At 39.8% G+C, this 18,300-nt stretch overlaps 1 protein-coding gene across 1 annotated transcript in view; it reads left to right on the forward strand.

Moving 5' to 3' along the window:
- The window catches only part of SLC24A1 (solute carrier family 24 member 1), a 42,671-nt gene extending 24,651 nt beyond the window's left edge, over positions 1 to 18,020 (forward strand). Inside the window, exons 4-9 of the mRNA XM_036736579.1 lie at positions 2,818 to 2,918; positions 7,977 to 8,708; positions 8,787 to 8,999; positions 15,110 to 15,199; positions 16,256 to 16,422; positions 17,355 to 18,020. Coding sequence (XP_036592474.1) covers positions 2,818 to 2,918; positions 7,977 to 8,708; positions 8,787 to 8,999; positions 15,110 to 15,199; positions 16,256 to 16,422; positions 17,355 to 17,604 — 1,553 coding nt within the window. The 3' untranslated portion in view covers positions 17,605 to 18,020. The remainder of the gene's footprint in view (positions 1 to 2,817; positions 2,919 to 7,976; positions 8,709 to 8,786; positions 9,000 to 15,109; positions 15,200 to 16,255; positions 16,423 to 17,354) is intronic.
- The last annotated feature ends 280 nt before the right edge of the window (positions 18,021 to 18,300 follow it).

Raw genomic sequence — 18,300 nt, forward strand, 5'->3', positions numbered from 1 at the left:
CACATAGAGGTTAAGTGATTTATCCATAGCTAACAAGTGTTGAAGATGGGACTTGGACCCACATTTTCCAATTCCTAGTCTAGCACTTTATCTACTAAGCCATACCATTTCCATTTATATAATAGAATTTATATGTATATATATATATGCATATATGAATATCATATATTTCTGTATGTCTGGGAATACAAATAGACTCCTAGACATAGTGCTTTAAAGTTTGGAAAGGTGCTTATTGAGCACCTACTGTGTACCAAGTCCAGTGCTAAGCTCTCCTGGAGAAGCAAAGATTAAATAAGACACAGACCTTGAACTCATGGACTTTACATTCTAGAAGGGAGGTAGAACTCAAGCGTGGACAACTATAATATATGACATGATGTGATATATGTATTAAAGAGATGAAAACAAACTTCTCTGTGAAGTGTTTTGAATTCTTGGACTTTGTTCACTGGGCTTTGGCCCATTTATTCATTGACCCAATAAATATTTACAATAATAGTAGCTGATATTTACCTTGCACTTTATGCAATGACTGAAGATTCTGTGAGGGTGATCATTACTGACTTGGAGGGGAGCATGGAAAGCTTAATGGGGTAAGGGAGCATTGGAGATAGGCTTTAAAAGATGCATTGTAATTCAATAATCAAAGAAAGGGAAGGAGCACATTCACAGAGGGAGCACTCAGAGGAAAAGCAAGAACGTAGGAGAGTACATGGAGCATTTGGGAGACAAAGAGTACACTAGTTTGGCTGGAGTTTAGAGTATGTGGGGGTGGGGATGGGATAACAAGAGGAATCTGGAAAGGAAGTGTGGTGACAGATTGTTGAAGGCGTTAAATGACTGAGTTTGCCATTTACTCAGGAGGCAATAGGGAACCACTAAACGATTTTTGAGCAGTGGAATGAAGTGACAAGGTCTATGTCTAAGAAATATTATTCCACACTGCTGTGGAAGGGGGAAAGATTGAAGATAAGTTATGACACCATTGAAATCACTGGTAATAGAAGGTAATTACAGTCTGTAGCAGGCTGGAAGCAATGGGAATAGGGTGGATGGATGGGAATGGATGTTTTGAAGGTAGAAGTGATAGGACTTGGTAGTTACTTGGATATAAGAAATGAGGAAGATGGAGAAATCAAAGAGGACTTATTGAGGAACATGGGAGGCCTGATCAATCGTGATGTCTAGTGAAATATATATCTACAGGGTGTTCCTAAAATCTGGACACATAGGCAAAAATGCATATTTTCAAGAGATGAAATTTTCAACAACATTTTATTTAATTGGAATACTAACAAATAACATCTTCAATATGATTTCCATCGTTTGTGATGCAAAGGTTGAAGTGCTTTGCAAATTCATGTGAACTTGATGCAATAACTCCATATTGCCTTCAATTTTAGCACATTCACTATACGTTCAATTAAGTGTGTTGCATTTGTGAGTTTCATTGAGTATACCTTCTCCTTTAGTATACCTCAGAAAAAGAAATCAAGGGGCTAATGTCTGTTAATATTCCAAATATTTCAAAATATGCATTTTTTGCCTATGTGTCCAGACTTTAGGGACACCCTGTATAATATAAATATATATTGCCGTGTCTATAGTGAAATTAGGAGAAGGAACAGGTTTAAGTGGAAAGAAAATAAAGTAGATTTTAAACATATTGCTTTTAAGGTGTTGGAGGGCCATCCAGATGGACATATCCTGTGGGTAATTGGAAATTTGGGTCAAGAAATGTAGTCAAGAAATTATGAGTCTTCTGCTTTGAGGTAGTACGTGATGATATTGTCAGGGGAGAGAGAATAAAAGGAGCAGAAAAGAGGCCCATGATAGAACCTTGGGAAACATATTAAGAAGTGAATAAGAAGAAAAAGGATCTGCAAAGGAAACAAAGAAGATGTGGTTAGAGAAGCAGGAGGTGAACCAAGAGAATGTTTCTGAAGCTAAGGGAGGAGAGAGTATCCACTAGGAGGGAGTGGTCAACGATAGAGATAATAAGGAGGATGAGGACTGAAAAGACACATTGGATTTGGTGATTGGGATGCCATTGATGATCTTTGAAAGAATACATACATGAAAGGCCTAGGTTTGTTCTGGAGCAGAGGCCAGATTTCAAGGGGCCAAAAGGGGAGTGAGTAGGGAAGAAATGGCATTATTGGGATACAAACTTCTTTTTAAAGAAGCTTGGCAATGAAGAGGAAGAGAAAGTTGGGTTATCAGGCTCAAATGATCATTTCCAAGTTATATGTTAGACAGCATTTCCCCCAGGTTTTCTTTGCTGACTAGCAGCTTACCTGGTTCCCTTTTCCCTAGGAAGTGCTATTCCAGAGTCTAATCAAATCAATTTTATCAGAAATACTTAAGAAATCAGAAATACTTAAAACATAATATAATAGCAACAGATCCTTTGTCTTCTCTGACAATTGGTGGAATTGACCATCTTCTTCCATTGCTTTTGCTCAACATTTTCCACAAGGTTAAGGGGTTGGGGTGGAGGTAGTGGTCAGGAAGATGTTTTCTGGGACTTTTGACCTTCCCCTGTTCTAGTTGTTACTCCTTGACTGGAATCAGGCTGAAACTGCTGTATGTAAGCAAGTTCTCTAGCTTGGAGAGGCCCAAGAAGGATGATAATCGGTCAATTCATTTTTCATGGTTTCACTTTCCTCATAAGATAGAATCCCCAAGGGAAGCCTTGAGACCTCTAGGCAGGAACCCAGAGTCTGCCCTGGGGTTGCCCAAACTCTCCCCATTCTTTCAGCTGCTCTGCACAATACAAACCTGTGTCCTTTCACGTTTTGTCCTTTTAAGTAGAAGAAGCTGCAGAGCCCGATGAGCTCCCATCAGTCAAAGTTTCTCCAGCCTCTGCTGTGCAGACTGCCAAAGATCATGATGAACCAACCCCTGATGGGCAGGTATGGTTGGGCCCAGACTTGTCACATAGTTGGAGTAGGAATTAGACCCATAGTTATAGAGTTTTCAAGCTGGAAGGGACCTTAGAGATTATCTAAGTCCAACTCTCTCATTTTTTAGGTGAGGAAACTTAAGTCTTAGCGGGGTTGGTTAAATGATTTGTCCAAAGTCCCATAACTAGTTAAGAGGTAGGATGTCATTAAGAGATCCTACCCTGAAGCCAGGAAGACCAGGAGGTCCAACTTCTGACTCATTCTGGCTGTGTGACCCTGGACAAGTCACTTAACCTCTCACTGCTCTAGGAAATTCTCCAAGATGATGATCTGCAAAGAAAGTGATCACTGTCCTTGGTTGAGGAGGTTTCCTCACCTGGGAGTTCCCTATATAAATGACATCACAGATCTAATCGCTATTTCCATCTCACAACTAGCTAGGGTCAGAATTTGGATTAGAACCCAGGTTCAGGGCTCATTCCGTTCTGGAAGGCTGCTTCAACCACCTAGGTGGTGTGATTCAAGGGATGAAGCTTAGCTGGATGGAATCTCACCCACTGACGCCTCAAGCCTTGTTAGGGATTTATTCCTTTGAGGGGTATGTTGCCCAAGATCCGGAGTTCTTAATCTAGGGTCTAAGACTTTGCTTTTAAAAAATTGATAAGTATATTTCAATACATTTTTTATTTTGTAAACCTCTGTATTTTATTTTATGCATTGAAAAACATTACTTTGAGAAAGGGGTCCATAGGTTTCACCAGCCTGTCAAAAGGGTCCTTGATGCCCAAAAAAAAAACAAAAGCAAAAACCAACCTTTAAAATCCCTGCCCCACATTCTCTTTTAAAATGCAGTTGTACCAAGGAAGGATTAATACATTAATCCTTAACATTTAGGTGTCAACGAATTTGTTAGATTCTCTGTTCTGGGACAGGCCAAACCTTGAGCAATGAGGCAATGCTGAATTAATTCCTGGAGAGGGATTTTCAGGAAGAAGTGCTGGAGATGGCATCTACTTCATCATTTTGCACATGGCTGGCTCTGGGTATAGAGTTGGAGTTACACACTTGTTGCTAGTGGTTATACACATCAGTCACTCAGAACAGAGACTGCTAGATTGAGAGTCAGGGAATCTTAGAGTAGAAATGGACCTTAACAATTATCAAAGTCCAACCCCCTCATGTTAGAGTTGGCAGAGGGAGAGAAAGGAATGTCCTCCTTACTCCATATCCCTGTTTATATATGTTGTGAATATAGGAATTAAAGGTTGGAAGATGAGGGTAGTGCTGGTGGAGGGTGAAGAAAGGGTGTGGGCATTAGAGAGGCTGGGAAGGTATTGGGATCACAGTTGACCCAAGGTAATAATGTCATCAATGGAGGTGGAGTGTGTGTGTAGCCAGTTTGGGATTTGAATCCAGACCCCCTTACACCTGACTCCAGACACATTATTTTTTCCACTGTACCAAAACCTCCCTTGATGATTCCTCTGGAGTCATTGTGTCTTTACATGGGGCTGTGAGGATTGTGTTGCTTTGTCTTCCAGACAGGAGGGAGGATTCTACTCACAGGCCTGGAGTCATTTTGTAGGCTCACGCCATTTTTCTTTCTATCCTTGAGTCCATTTTTCTTTCTATCCTCAAGTGTTTCATCATGGTCGGTGACCCTGGGTTTTGATGGCTGTGGAATCAAGTTCGGGCAGGTCCTATCAAGTCGGAAAAGTTTCCGAGCATGGGTCCACATCATCGGCCTGTTCTCTAAGATCTGGCAGAGCTCTGACAGGCTCATCACATTCTTGACCACAGAAGCTTTTAAAGATCATCTGCTAAAGTTGCTGAGGGATTTTCAGTCTGCACTGGTCAAGGAAGCACACCCCACCCCAGTATCCCCAAAGTCATAGATTCTTGAGGCATCGCAGAAAGTACACTGAACACATTGTCATGCTGCCCTGTGGCTCTGCTTCTACCACTCCATGTCCCACCTGGGATCTCTCTCATCCTCCCCAGATCAGACTAATTCCCCTGACTAATTAGAATAATCATTGTGAGAAAATGCCTCACACAACAAGCAATTAGTCATGACAGCTAAATCCAGCTTTCTACCTATATATTTTCACCTCTGTAGGAGCCCTGAGACTTGAGGGATGCTCTGACCACCCTGCCTAGGTGAGAAAAGTTTGAATTTTAAGTAACTTTACTATGCAACAAAAGGAAAAATAAAACAAAATAGGAAAACAGACTCAAAGAAATCATATACGAACAAATATTTTCTATGGCCTAGCAACAGATTGATTGGCTTGGCTGGAACAGTTATGGGGCACCTAGTTTTTGTTCCCATTCTGTGCTTCCCACCCTGCCTCTCACTGAGGAAGGCAATTCCTTATGTAGCTATCCTACTGAGTCATCCTTGAATCTCTCTACAACCAGTGAATTCCCTTGGACTGTTGATTATGTCTCCACAACCATCTCTTGGCATTGGGTGCCTGTACTCACCCAGTCATCACCCTAATTCAGGTCCTCATCACCTCTTGCCTGGATGATTGCAATAGCCTCCTAATAGGTCCCTCTGCCTCTAGTCTCTTCTCTTTCCAATCCATCCTCCACATGATTGCCACAGCAATATACCTGATGCACGGTTCTGATTCCATCACCAATCTATTTGAATGCCATTAGTAGCATCTTATTACTTCTAGGAGAAAACATCTGGCATCTTCAACTTGGCCTTTAAAGCCCTCTACATTCTGGGTCCCCACCATTTTCATCTCATATTACTTCCTGTCTTAGACTCTTTGCTTCAATGAAACCAGATTATTAGTTCTCAAATTCAGCGTCCCCTCCCCTGCTTCTGTAGAGGTCATTCCTCCATACCTGTAATGCACCCCTTCCTCATATCTCCCTCTTAAAATTTTTATCTTCCTTCAAGGCTTAACTAGTTGGGTCTTCTTCAAGAATGAAGGACAAACAACAACAACAAACAACAGCTGGGTAGTACAGTGGATAGAACGCTGGGTCTGGAGTCAGAAGGACTTTAATTCCAATCTGGCATCAGACACTTACTAGTTGTGTGACTCTGGGCAATCCCTTAACCCTGTTTGCCTCAGTTTCCTCATCTGTAAAATGAGCTGCAGAAGGAAATGGCAAACCACTCCGAAGAAAACCCCAAATGGGATCACAAAGAGTCAGACATGCCTGAAAATGACTGAAAAAAATAACTCCCTGAAGCTTTCCTTGATCCTTCTCAGTTGTTGGGGATCTCTCTCTCCTCAAGTTACCTTGCATTTAGTTATGTGGGCACATATTATATGTTCTTTTCCTCTTCAATGGATAGGGTTTTTTAAAAAAATCTTTGAGTCAGTCCCCAGGGCCTAGCAAAGTGTCTTGAACATAGTAGATGCTTAGTAAATGTTTGCTGAATTGATTGGGCCTCAAGATTTCTTCACTGAGTTTCAAGTTTTCCCAAAGTGGCCTCTTCCATCTCTCTTGGAGAGATTTCTAGCCCTGCTTTCTGGGACTCCTAATCTTGTTCCTTTGGGTCTTGGTCCATTTTTTCTGAAACATTTCTCTAGCTCTTTAAAAACACATTTCATTGATATATTTTGCTTTTGTTTTACCTAAATTTTGCCAATATGTTCCTCCGTTGCCATCTCTTACAACAAAGAATTTTAAAACATAGAAATAATAGTTCAGCAAAAGAAACCCACACATCGACCAAGTTAAACATTATGTGTAGTGTTTTATATCCATAGTAGCTTATTTCCGGAAAGAAGCGAGGGAAGTCGTATGTCTTCTTTAAAGCCAAGCTTGGTCATTACAATTTCTCAGCATTCATTTTTGACTTTTGTTGTTCTTTTCACATTGTTGTAGTCATTGTGTGTATCGTTTCCCTGATTACTTACTTCATTTCATGTAAGTTCATAGACATCTTCCCAAGTTTCATGTCCACCATTTCTTACAGCACAGTAATATCCCATTACACTTACATACCACAATCAATGTTTAGACATTCCCCAGTTGATGGGATTTGTCTTTAATGCTTTACTACTACAGAAAAATCATTAGCACACTCTTCAATGGGTTATAAAATTATGTTGAAGCTGGAATTCCAGGCTGGCATTCTGACCTACCCTTGATAGCAGCCGTGTGGTCTCAGTGGCAGGTGCTATCATTTCTGGAGCCAGTCTATATGACAACAGTTACTTCTTATTCCCAAGAATAGATTGCCTTTTCTTCCTCAGAGCTCCTACCTTTATTGGACCATCTGCCAAAAGCCTGAGGGGTGACTCTAGTCCTCAATTCATTTGCGGAGTTGTCATGACCAACAGGTTCTGAGCCCAATGACTGACCAATTCTTTCAAAATCAGGTGACTACTATGCTTCTTCTTGATGACATCCCACTCAAGTGCTCACCTAGGGGAGTGAGTGGCATTTCAAACCCTCTTTTTGTGATTCTAAAACACATCTAAAATTTTTAAATTGTCTGGTAGCATTAGACAATTCCTATTAGAAAGAGAAAGAGCTCTTTCTCTCAAACTTCATGGCTGTTCTGGACATTCAATTTTCACTTCCCTTCCCATTCTTATTCAAAAGACCCTCTAACTACCTCTGTTAATATTTTATTATTTAGTGTCTCCTTTAAATATGTGTGATCACATCTATTTATTTTTATCAGTGCATCAACTGAGCCACCAGGTGATGGGACCACCCCACTTCCACCACAGCAAGATATATGTGCTTAAAATGATGCCTTTAGCATATATTTAGTACTCAGTAAATATTTGTTGATTGACTAAGTATATGCCTAATGTGAGACTTCAAAAGATGAGACACATTATAATCATAGAATGCCAGAGCTGGAGGAACCTTAAAGATTGTTTAACTCAAACCTTTCATGTTACCTATGAAGAAACAGATGAAATGGGGAAAAAAACTTGGAAAAGAGATCAAGTTGCTTCTGATATTCAGGCTTTAAAATGACAAGTGAAGTCCCATAAGGCCAGGAATGGTTGGTACTTGGGAGTTTGAATGTATTGATTCAGGTTTCTAGTCAATGTCTATGTTGATTTCTATTTGCAGGAGGGCTCAGACACTGGAGCAGATGATAAAGGTGAAGATGAAGCTGAAGGTGAAGGTGAAGCTCTAGATGAAAATGAAGATGATTCTGAGGTTGAAACTAAAGGTCTAGAGGAAGTTGAAAACCAAGCAGTAGAAAATAATGAAGATGAAGGTCAAGATGAAACCAAAGGTGAAGATGAACCTAAAGGTCAGGACAAAGATGAAACTCAAGGTGAAGGTGATGCTGAGGATGACACCGGAGTTTTAGAGGAAGTTGAAAACCAAGGAGTAGAAATTAGTGAAGTTGAAGGTGAAACCAAAGTTGAAGATGAACCAGAAGGTCCAGAAAAAGATGAAACTCAAGGTGAAGATGAAGGTGAAACCCAAGGGGTCAATGATGATGAAATTGGAGGGGAAGATGAAACTCAAGGTACAGAGGAAGGTGACAAGAAGGGTGAAGAAGACCATGGAGAGGGAGGTGCAGTGGAAGGTGCAGAAAGAGATGAAGAAAGTAGAGAAGGTGGAGAAGGTGAAGAAGAAGGTGATGAGAAGGGTGAAGAAGACCATGGAGAGGGAGGTGCAGGAGAAGGTGCAGAAAGAGATGAAGAAGGTAGAGAAGGTGGAGAAGGTGAAGAAGATGAAGTAGGTGATGAGAAGGGTGAGGAAGACCATGAAGAGGGAGGTGCAGGGGAAGGTGAAGAAAGAGATGAAGAAGGTGAAGGTAAAGAAGAAGGTACTGGAGGAGGGGCAGAAGTAGGTGCTAAAGAAGATGAAGAAGGAGGTAGAGAAGGTAGAGAAGATGGAGAAGAAGGTGAAAAAGAAAATATAAAGGAAGGTGAAGAAGGTGGAGAAGGTGAAGAAGATGATGATGACAGTGAAGATGAGGATGAGGATGAGGAAGAAGATGAAGAGGAAGACGAAGAAGAAAATGAGGAGCCTCTGTCACTAGAATGGCCTGAAACAAAGAGTAAACAGGCCATTTACCTCTTCCTTTTACCTATCGTTTTCCCCTTGTGGCTGACAGTTCCAGATGTCAGAAAACCGGTAAGATATCCCATACCTGTACTCCCGGCCCTTAGGGAGGTGTTATGAAAGTTTTCAAGTGTTCAAGGGTCACTCCTGGGAGGCAGAGAGTAAATGCATCCACTTATGTTTGTGGGCAGAGCATTTCAAATTCTGAAGCCGAAATGAGGGTATGATTCAAAATTCATTGAAATTACAGATTCAGCTTTGGAAGCCCCACCATACAGAAAAAAAGCCCTTTAAAATAAAATCCAAGCTGAGTATGACTTAAATATACTTTAGGTAGGAGTTAGGAGACATGGGGTGTTATCCTGGTTCCCAGAATGATAAAAACTTGTATCTTGGTTTTCCTATCTGTAAAATGAGAGAAACGCCATTTGTCCCCCTCTATTTCACAGTTATTGGGGGGATAAGATGAGATCATACAGTAATTTGAAAGTGATTAGAAAATAATAACAATGCTATTATTAGTAATAATTGTAAAAACTACTCTTCCATAGTTCCAGGTAATACTAGGGTGTAACGGAAAAAGTCCAGGAGTCAGGAAATCCTAGTTTCCAGTTTTACCACTACCACTAATTATTGTGTGATCTTGGGCAAGTCACAACTTTTCTCTTTCCTCATAGTTCAAATAACATTTTCCTTATTTAACTTACAGAAATACTGTGAAGATCAAATGAGATAATATGTGTTAATACATTGAAAAATATCAAGTATTTTATACATTTGGAATTTATTATTGTGACTACCAGCTCTTTAAACAAATAACACTTTCAGGGTATGTTCTCATCAGTGGAATAATTGGGTCAGGGGGCATGATTATTTTGTGGCTATTGGATTGATTGCTAAAAAGATTTCATAAATCTCCAGTTCCACCAGCAAATTTGTGGAATACATGTTCTTCTACAATCCTACTAAAATTGAGTTCCGTTTCTTTTGATTATATTTACCAGTTTGATGGGTGTGAAATTTTATCTTAAAGTCATTTTAATTTTCCTGACTTCGATTATTAGTGAGATGGAGCATTTGTAAACTGATTGCTCACCACTTGTGTTTCTTCTTTTGAAAACTTTTTTTATATCCTTTGGCCATTTATTAATTGTGGACTAGGAATTACTGTGCCTTTTGAACACTCCTATGCATTTTAAATATCATGTTTTTTGTCTTTTATATTTGCTATAAATATTTTTCTTTTAATATTATTTTTGTTATATAGAATTTTTTATTTTTATATTGTCAAGAACATATACTCTCCCCAATAATTTCTCCCATTTCTTGAGTTGAAAAAGTCATCTCTCCACCACAACTGAGAGAAAACTTTATCCTACTTTCATCTTTTTAATACTTTTTAATGTTTAAGTCTTGCATGCAAATAGAATTCAATGGGATATATGGTATTGGATGTGGGTCTTATTCCTAGAGACACTTCTAAGAAGAGTTATCTCAATGGGGGGATCGCAACTGCAGAAATTTATCTGAAGCTTTCTTTGGGACTTGAAAGAATAACTTATTTCCTGGAACCTTATTGAAACAGAGGTATTGTCATCTCCTAGATGCCCTAAGTCCCAGGAAGAAATAACATATTTGTGAAATTCCACCGGGACTGTTTCAAACTACTTTCTGTGACCCCGAAGAGTAGGATCAGGGCTCAGTGTTAGACTGGAAGAAAATCTTCAGTGAAGTGATCTATGTATCTGTTCTTTGCCCTATTCAACATGTTTATAATGACTTAGATAAAGGAGTAGATGGCATGTTCCCCAAATTTGCAGATAATAAATTGGAATAGATAGCAAACACTTTAGATCCAAAAAGATCTAAGAAGATGAAATTCAATAACAATAAATGACAAATCCTAGACTTGGGTTAAAAAAACTACCTTCTCAAATATAATTTAGAAGCGATGTGGCTAGACAATCATTAATGTGAAGATTCTGCGGTTTTATTGGATTGCAAGCTTACTATGAATCAATGATATAATATGGCAGCCAGAAGAATGCATGTGATCTCATCCTCTGTTTAGACAGGCCTGGTATGCTGAACTTGACAGATATTGCTTCACCCATTGCTTCTGGTCCTGCTTTAGTCAGTTCATAGATGAAGTATTGTATTTGGTTTTGGGCCACCGTGATTTAGGGAGGCAGCTGGAGGATGTTTAGAGGAGGGTGACCAAGATGATGAAAGGCCTTGAGAATGTGCCATATTAGGACTGCTTTAGGGGACTGAGAATGCTTACCAGAAGAAGAGAAGACTTAGGGGAGACATGATGGCTTTCTTAAGGAAGGCTATCTTGGCAAATTGATTAAAGTCCTTCTGCTTAGCCCCAGAGGACCAAATTAGAAGCAATGAGTAGAAGCTGTGAAGAGGAATATTTAAGCTCAATATAAGGAAACACTTAATTTTTTAAAAAAAAACCTTTTTATTTCATTAAATATTTCCCAATTACATGTAAATGAATTTTTAAATAATCATTTAAAACTTTTTGAGTTCCAAATTCTCTCCTTTCCTCCCTCTCCTCTCCTCTCCTTGAGAAGGCAAGCACTTTGATTTCAATTATACATATGAGGTCATGCATATTTCCAAATTAGCCATGTTGCAAAAGAAAACACAAAATAAAACAATAAAAATAAAGAAAGTTTAAAAAGTATCCTTCAATTTGCACTCAGAGTCCAGCAGTTCTCTCTCTGGAGGTGGCTAGCATTTTTCATCATGGAATTGTCTTGGATCACTGTCTTGATCAGAGTAACCAAGTCTTTCACAGTTGATCATTGTTACAATATTGCTATTACTGTGTACAATGTTCTCCAGGTTCTGCTTTCTTCACTTTGCATGAGTTCATATAAGTCTTCCCAGGTTTTTCTGAAACCATCCTGCTCATCAAGTAAACACTTTCTAACAAAGCTGTTCACAAATGCAATTGATTGGATGCACAAATGCATTACCTCCGTCTCAGGAGGTAATGGGTTCCTTCTTGCTACAGATCTTCTAATTGAAGGCTGAAACCTTTCCAACTGTGGCTTTCTCCATTCACAAGTTCCTACCATATTTTGTGCCCTGACACTAGTTTTTGCTGATGGGGTTACTTACAGTCAGATGTAGTGAGCTAGTTGGCCCACATCTCCCCCTTGTGAAAGGATAGATCACAGGGCTTGGCTTGGAAATGATTGAGGATGAAGGTTCCATGCCATCATGTTTTTAAAGGCAGGCCCCCCCTTCCTCTGAGAAAGCTGTGGGGTGGAGAAGTTGGAATCTTCTCCAAAATGAATGTAAGGATAGGTTGGGTAAGTGCAGCTGTAGCTTCTTTCTGCCTCCCACTTGGCAACTGCCTATTGCATGTCCTAATCACTTTCCTTTTCAATGATGATTTGTAGCCTGGCCCCACCAAGAAGTCAGATCAGGAGGTAAGCCCAGTGTGCCCCCTTCAACTCTGAGCCCCAAGCAGTTGGTTAATCCAAAGGCCCAAGGCTGCAACTCTGAATACTGACTGGGTGCAAGGTACCCATTTGGTTATAGTGGGGAGTGTCAGCATGGTAGATAGTATGGTAAAACTCATTTCAGAAAGATAATGAGATTTGTTATAGAAAAACAGAGATGTTGTAACATTTACCCACCCCTACATAAAGCTTTTATGTAGATTAGCTATTTGACACAAGAGAATTAAAAAAAGTATCACCTTGGAGGCAGGACCCCTATCACATATCCAGTCAAGCTCATGGTCTCTGAGTTAGTATCAAAAGCACTACATGATCCACCTCTGCCTCCCTTTCTGTCCCCTACTAAGCTAGAAAAATAATTATAAAGATCTGTCAACAATCAGGTAACTTAGCCCATCTTGGTCATGGAGATTTATCTGGATGGCCCCCAAAGAATCATAGGATTACTGGTCACGGTGAAAAGAAACCTCAAAGGCCATCCAGTCTGATCCCCTCATTTTACAGATGAAGAAACAGGTCCTTACCAAGGTCACACACAGGAGTGAGGTTTAAAGATGAGATCAGAGAGTGATCTCATGGGACCGTAGAACGGGCTGGACTGGAGTGAGGACCTGAGATTGACTCTTCACTCTGCCATTAACTACCTGTGTGACCTTGGGCAAGTCATTCCTCTCTGCTTCCTCATCTGTAAAATGACAGATTGGACTAGATGGCCTCTGAAGCCAGCTCTAAATTTATGGTCTCATAATCAGTTATTCTCATAGTCCTAGCATATACTAAGGTAATTATTATTTAAGAAAAGGTTGAGAGCAATTTATAGATATGGTGGTATCATAGCTAAATAAGAATAGACAGATTGGTTCATGCTTTGGTTCATGCTTACTCAGGGTGAGAAGAAAAGCATTTTCACTGGTAGGAAATGTCATCATGTATGGCAGAGTTCACATCTCTCCCCCTTGTCTGTGGATAGAGAGTTCTTTAGAGGTAGGCATTTCTCTAACACCAGTAAGTTGCTTAAGGATTCTGCCAAGAAACAGATTTACTAGAAAGTCTTGAAAAAACATTTAGAACTGAGTTTGGATGGGTCAGTCTTGATTTTGAAGATGCTGCTATTAAGGGGTTTATAGAAGCAAAGTCTAAGTGAGAAAACAATGACTGTAATCAGACTCCTGTATGAGGTTTGAGAGGAGACTAAGATTATACAAAAAGATTGATGAAATTGATTTCAGGTTGCCCTTGGGCAATGGCAAAACCCAAGGTAGGTCTGAACTTTTCTATGGGATAGTGATGAGTTTTTTGGATGGCTTTGTGTCACGGTTTGCTGTGACATCTCCAAAGACAGAAGATGCAATGCCCCTATTGTATTTTTCTCCTTACCTCTTATTACCCGTATGGTTAATGGAAAAATAAGGCAACTTTGGTCTACATGGCTTAAAATTTATGCACTGGATATCTACTATATACCTTCCCTACTTGGTAAGTTTGGGTTGCTATAGAATGACTTGTATGCTTTAATTCACTGTGACCAATAAGCATATTATATTATTCTGTAACCCCAAAGCTCTATTTCTAACCTCCAAAGGAGTATACAGAGGAAATATTACATTCAGATGATGAAGAAAGTAGGGCACAGAACTTTGCTAAACTCCAAAGAACTCTTTTGGTTCCTAGGTGGTTTGGAAATTAAGGAAAGCTCAAGACTCTTATTATACTGAAAATGAAAGTTCAGAAGGAATAATGAAATTTTTGTCATGATTCTTCATGAGGAGGTTTTGTTTGGGTTTTTTTGAGGGGGGTAAGAGCATAGACAGTTTTATATTTTGTTCTATTAAATTAAATTTTAGACATTTAATGTGTGTGGTTATAAGTATTTCAAAACACCAACTAAAAGTTTTTAGGAGGAGAAAAATTGCCTTAAAATGTTTTCCTTGTCCTTTTTTCTTTTAAAATTACAAAGTCCTTTTTTGACTAAGTTTTTGGGCATCCACTGAACATCAGTTTGTGGTCTTCCTTTTAAAAATAATAGATTTGTCATGCCATAGTATTCTAGGGGGCAGTCTTAGAAAGTAAGCTTCACATTGCAATGTCTCTCCTTGGGCATTTACTTGGCATAGATGGTGGGAGTTTGAGATTGTAGGAGATAAGCACAATAGATCTTTCCTTTCATGATTGTTTCACAGCTGGGACATTTTCAAAGCAATATTGAGTATACAACATGAGACATCATTTTATGGGCTATAAAATCAATGGTACGTTTTTTTCTGTAATACTGAAGAATGTTTTTTCTACACTTTAAAAAAATCACTTCTGCAAGTTTTTCTTTTTAGTTTTTGATTTTTTTTGTTCTTGTTTAAAACTATCACTGGATTATGCTGGTAGGTGTTGTTTGCTGTTAGACTCTTGGCTTCCCAAATTCAGTAATAAAAATTAACTTAAAAATAGCAAAAGCCAGATGATTATTCACTGGGAATATTATGTGGAAGGGATTCTCAGTCATTCAAGGTTTGGATCAGATGGCCTGCAGAGCCCCTTCCAGTGCTAAAATTCTGTTTCATATATCATTTGAGTCCTAGAAAAATACCTCCTTCCTCCCCTGGCACAAATTTTGGTAACTTTTGGTCCAAATGACTTAGTCTTTCCACCGAGACTCTAAGACTCTTGTGAAACTGTTTCACTTATTTTCTAAAAACTTTCCAACAGGAATCTAGGAAATTCTTTGTGATCACATTTCTGGGCTCCATCCTGTGGATAGCCATGTTCTCCTACCTCATGGTGTGGTGGGCTCATCAGGTTAGTGAATAGAATCCCTAGCAACATTTTTTCCCGTTCAAACTTCTCCTGCATATAGCCAAGGCTGGCACATTGGTGGTGGTGTTAAGTGCCCAAATGAATTTTCTAAATTCTCATATTCTCTTTGAAGACTTGAAAATAAAATTATCTCCATCGACATCATACTTTACAGATGAGAACTACTGATTTTCTTACCTAGGAAGTAAACAGACTTTTGAGGGACTGGACCCTTCAGCTAGGTGGCATGGGGATGGAGCACTGGGCCCGGGGTCAGGTAGATTCATCTCTCTGGGTTCAAATCTGGCCACAGATACTTACTAATTGTGTGACCCTGGGCAAGTCACTTAACTCTGTTTGCCTCACTTTCCCCATCTTTAAAATGAACTGGAGAAGGAAATGTCAAACCACTCCAGTATCTTTGTTGAGAAAACCCCAAATGGGGCCACAAAGAGTCAGACACGACTGAAATGACTGAACAAGGCCCTTTCACAAGTAGTTGTGGGAAGAGCACTGGTTCTTATGTTAGAGGACCTGGTTTCAAATCTCACTCATGATGCTTAGTTCCTCCTGGGCCTCAGTTTCTTCATCTAAAGGAGGGAAAGGCTTGTAAAAGGAAAGGCTTGGAGTAGAGATGTCCCTCCAAGATCCTTTCTAGCTCTGCATCTATGATCCTAGACAGAATAGCTGTAACTGGTTGTACTGCCTTGATGATAAAGTCAGTGGAGACATGGACATAGTGTATGGGTGTGGCACTATGGAGAGACCATTCTAAAGAGACAAGGAGACTTATCTGATGACCTGTGATCTGACTGGCAATAAGTGGCCATTCCTTTCTCCCCGTCCCCACCTCCATCGCATATAGGTGCTGAGGGAATGAGCTAGGATGCTCTTCTGCCTTAGGCTGCAAGCTCCATGAAGCTGTGGATCATACATTGTTTATCTTCAGATCTTCACAGTACCTAAATGTCAATGATAAAAGCTTTAAAGATGCCCATGTTTCTTGAGCAAGCTGTAGCCACAGTTTGTTTTCAATACTTACCATTCTTTCTTCACTAGGTTGGTGAAACAATTGGGATTTCTGAAGAAATAATGGGCTTAACAATCCTAGCAGCAGGCACTTCCATTCCTGACCTCATTACAAGTGTTATTGTTGCCAGGAAAGGGCTAGGAGACATGGCTGTGTCCAGTTCAGTGGGCAGCAACATATTTGACATCACTGTGGGGTAAGTAGAAATGTTATTTTTCAAGTTAGATTAAGAGAATTTTTTAAAAAAATCTATTTTAGCTCTGGCACAGTAGGATTCAGCCTTCTATCTTCTGCATTGTTTGTTTGGAAAAGAGGTATCTGCACTATTGTGCTATATGAGATAATAAAGTAACTTTGTTTCTCTCGAACACGGTAGATTGCAGAACTAAAATGCTGCTTGAAATAGAATTGATTAGAATTTACAGATGGATTGAAAAGTGAAGTCCATTAAATTCCATTACTGCATATGGTCCAACCCTCAGTTCATTGATTCCTGGGTTCAGCAGAGGAGCCCTTGATGCAATCTCAGTTCCTGATCTCCTCTGTATTTGAATTACTGCCAGTTGCAAGGCACCAGATTGCATTACTAGTGAACAATCAGCATTTTCATATTATAGGACCACTTCCACATTAGCACACACATACAAGTCATTCCCTGCCCCCCCCTTTTCTGGTCTGTATAGAACAGTAGCAACATATCATCTGAATAAGCCATATTTGATAGTCTTTGGATAATTGGAGTCTGCTAATAGGTCTGTAGGTTGGGAGGAAAAAAGAGGAGGCAAGATTGTTGGGGGCCATGAAATCTTTACTCTGAAGTATGGCTTTCCTTTTAGAAGTACAGAGAAAATGAAAGTCTTACATCAGGCAATCTGATTTGTCTTTGAAATATCAGTGTGATATAAGGGCAATAGCACCGAACTTAAGGGACAGAAAAATGTGAGTTTGAGACCTGGCTCCCTGTGAACCTGGGAAATTTTACTCTCTCCCATGCCTCAGTTTCCTCATTTGTAAAAAGAAAGGTATTGCATTAGAAATATACTAGAAAATGTCTCATCTCATTCATGTTCCTGGAACATCACACTGTGGACTCATCCATAAGTCTTTTTCTCCCTTCTTGTTTTTCAGTTTGCCAGTTCCTTGGTTACTCTTCTCTGTCTTCAACGAGTTACAGCCTGTTCCAGTGAGCAGCAATGGCCTATTCTGTGCGATTGTTTTGCTCCTTCTCATGCTCCTGTTTGTGATCTCCTCGATAGCATCCTGTAGATGGAGGATGAACAAAATCCTAGGGTTTACCATGTTTCTCCTTTACTTCATCTTCTTGATTGTCAGTGTAATGTTAGAAGATCGAATCATATCCTGTCCCATCTCTATCTGAGTCATCTCGAGGCTGCTACCATCAAATGAAGAACAAATGAACATGTGATACTCCTCTGTGGATCACTGCATTTCCCCAAGGATGAACTCCACCCATGGGGCTGTTGCTTGAGAGGGTGTCTGGCAATTTTAACAGTAAGCGATGTCAGGAACCAAAGGCCTGATGGCGACTTGGTTTCATACTTGGCTGATGGAATATTCTTCCCTGAGGGGCTCTCCCTCAGACCTCATGTTTCACAATCAGCACACTGAGGCTGTACGGGTGCAACTGAAATTAGAGAACTATTTTTTTTAAATGAAGGGTAGGTGAAAGGGGCTATTGAAGCTAGCCTTTCCCACTACGGTATTCCCTGGCCACATCTGAGGAACCACTGGAGCCTCCTAATTTTACAAATCTTTTTTAGGCTCTAAACCAGATTGCTCAAGCCGGAAGACATGGTTTCTATATCTCCTGCCCTCAGCAAATATTGTGCTCTGCTTTCTCCTCTTACTGCTTTTTCTTGAATGGTGTGTCCGTCGAGTTTATAGTCAAATTATTTTGGTGAATTTAGGTAAAGGCCACTAGTAGGAAGAAGTATTATGAGAAGCAAACACTGTTCAACAGCATCAGTTCATCTTAAGTGAGATTGACATTGAGCATTTGAACAGTCCTGTTCTAAACAGTAAGGGTATGTGAGGTAGAGTTCCTCACATGTAT

Source organism: Trichosurus vulpecula, chromosome 8, assembly GCF_011100635.1.
Source record: "Trichosurus vulpecula isolate mTriVul1 chromosome 8, mTriVul1.pri, whole genome shotgun sequence".
Classification (NCBI taxonomy): Eukaryota; Metazoa; Chordata; class Mammalia; order Diprotodontia; family Phalangeridae; genus Trichosurus; species Trichosurus vulpecula.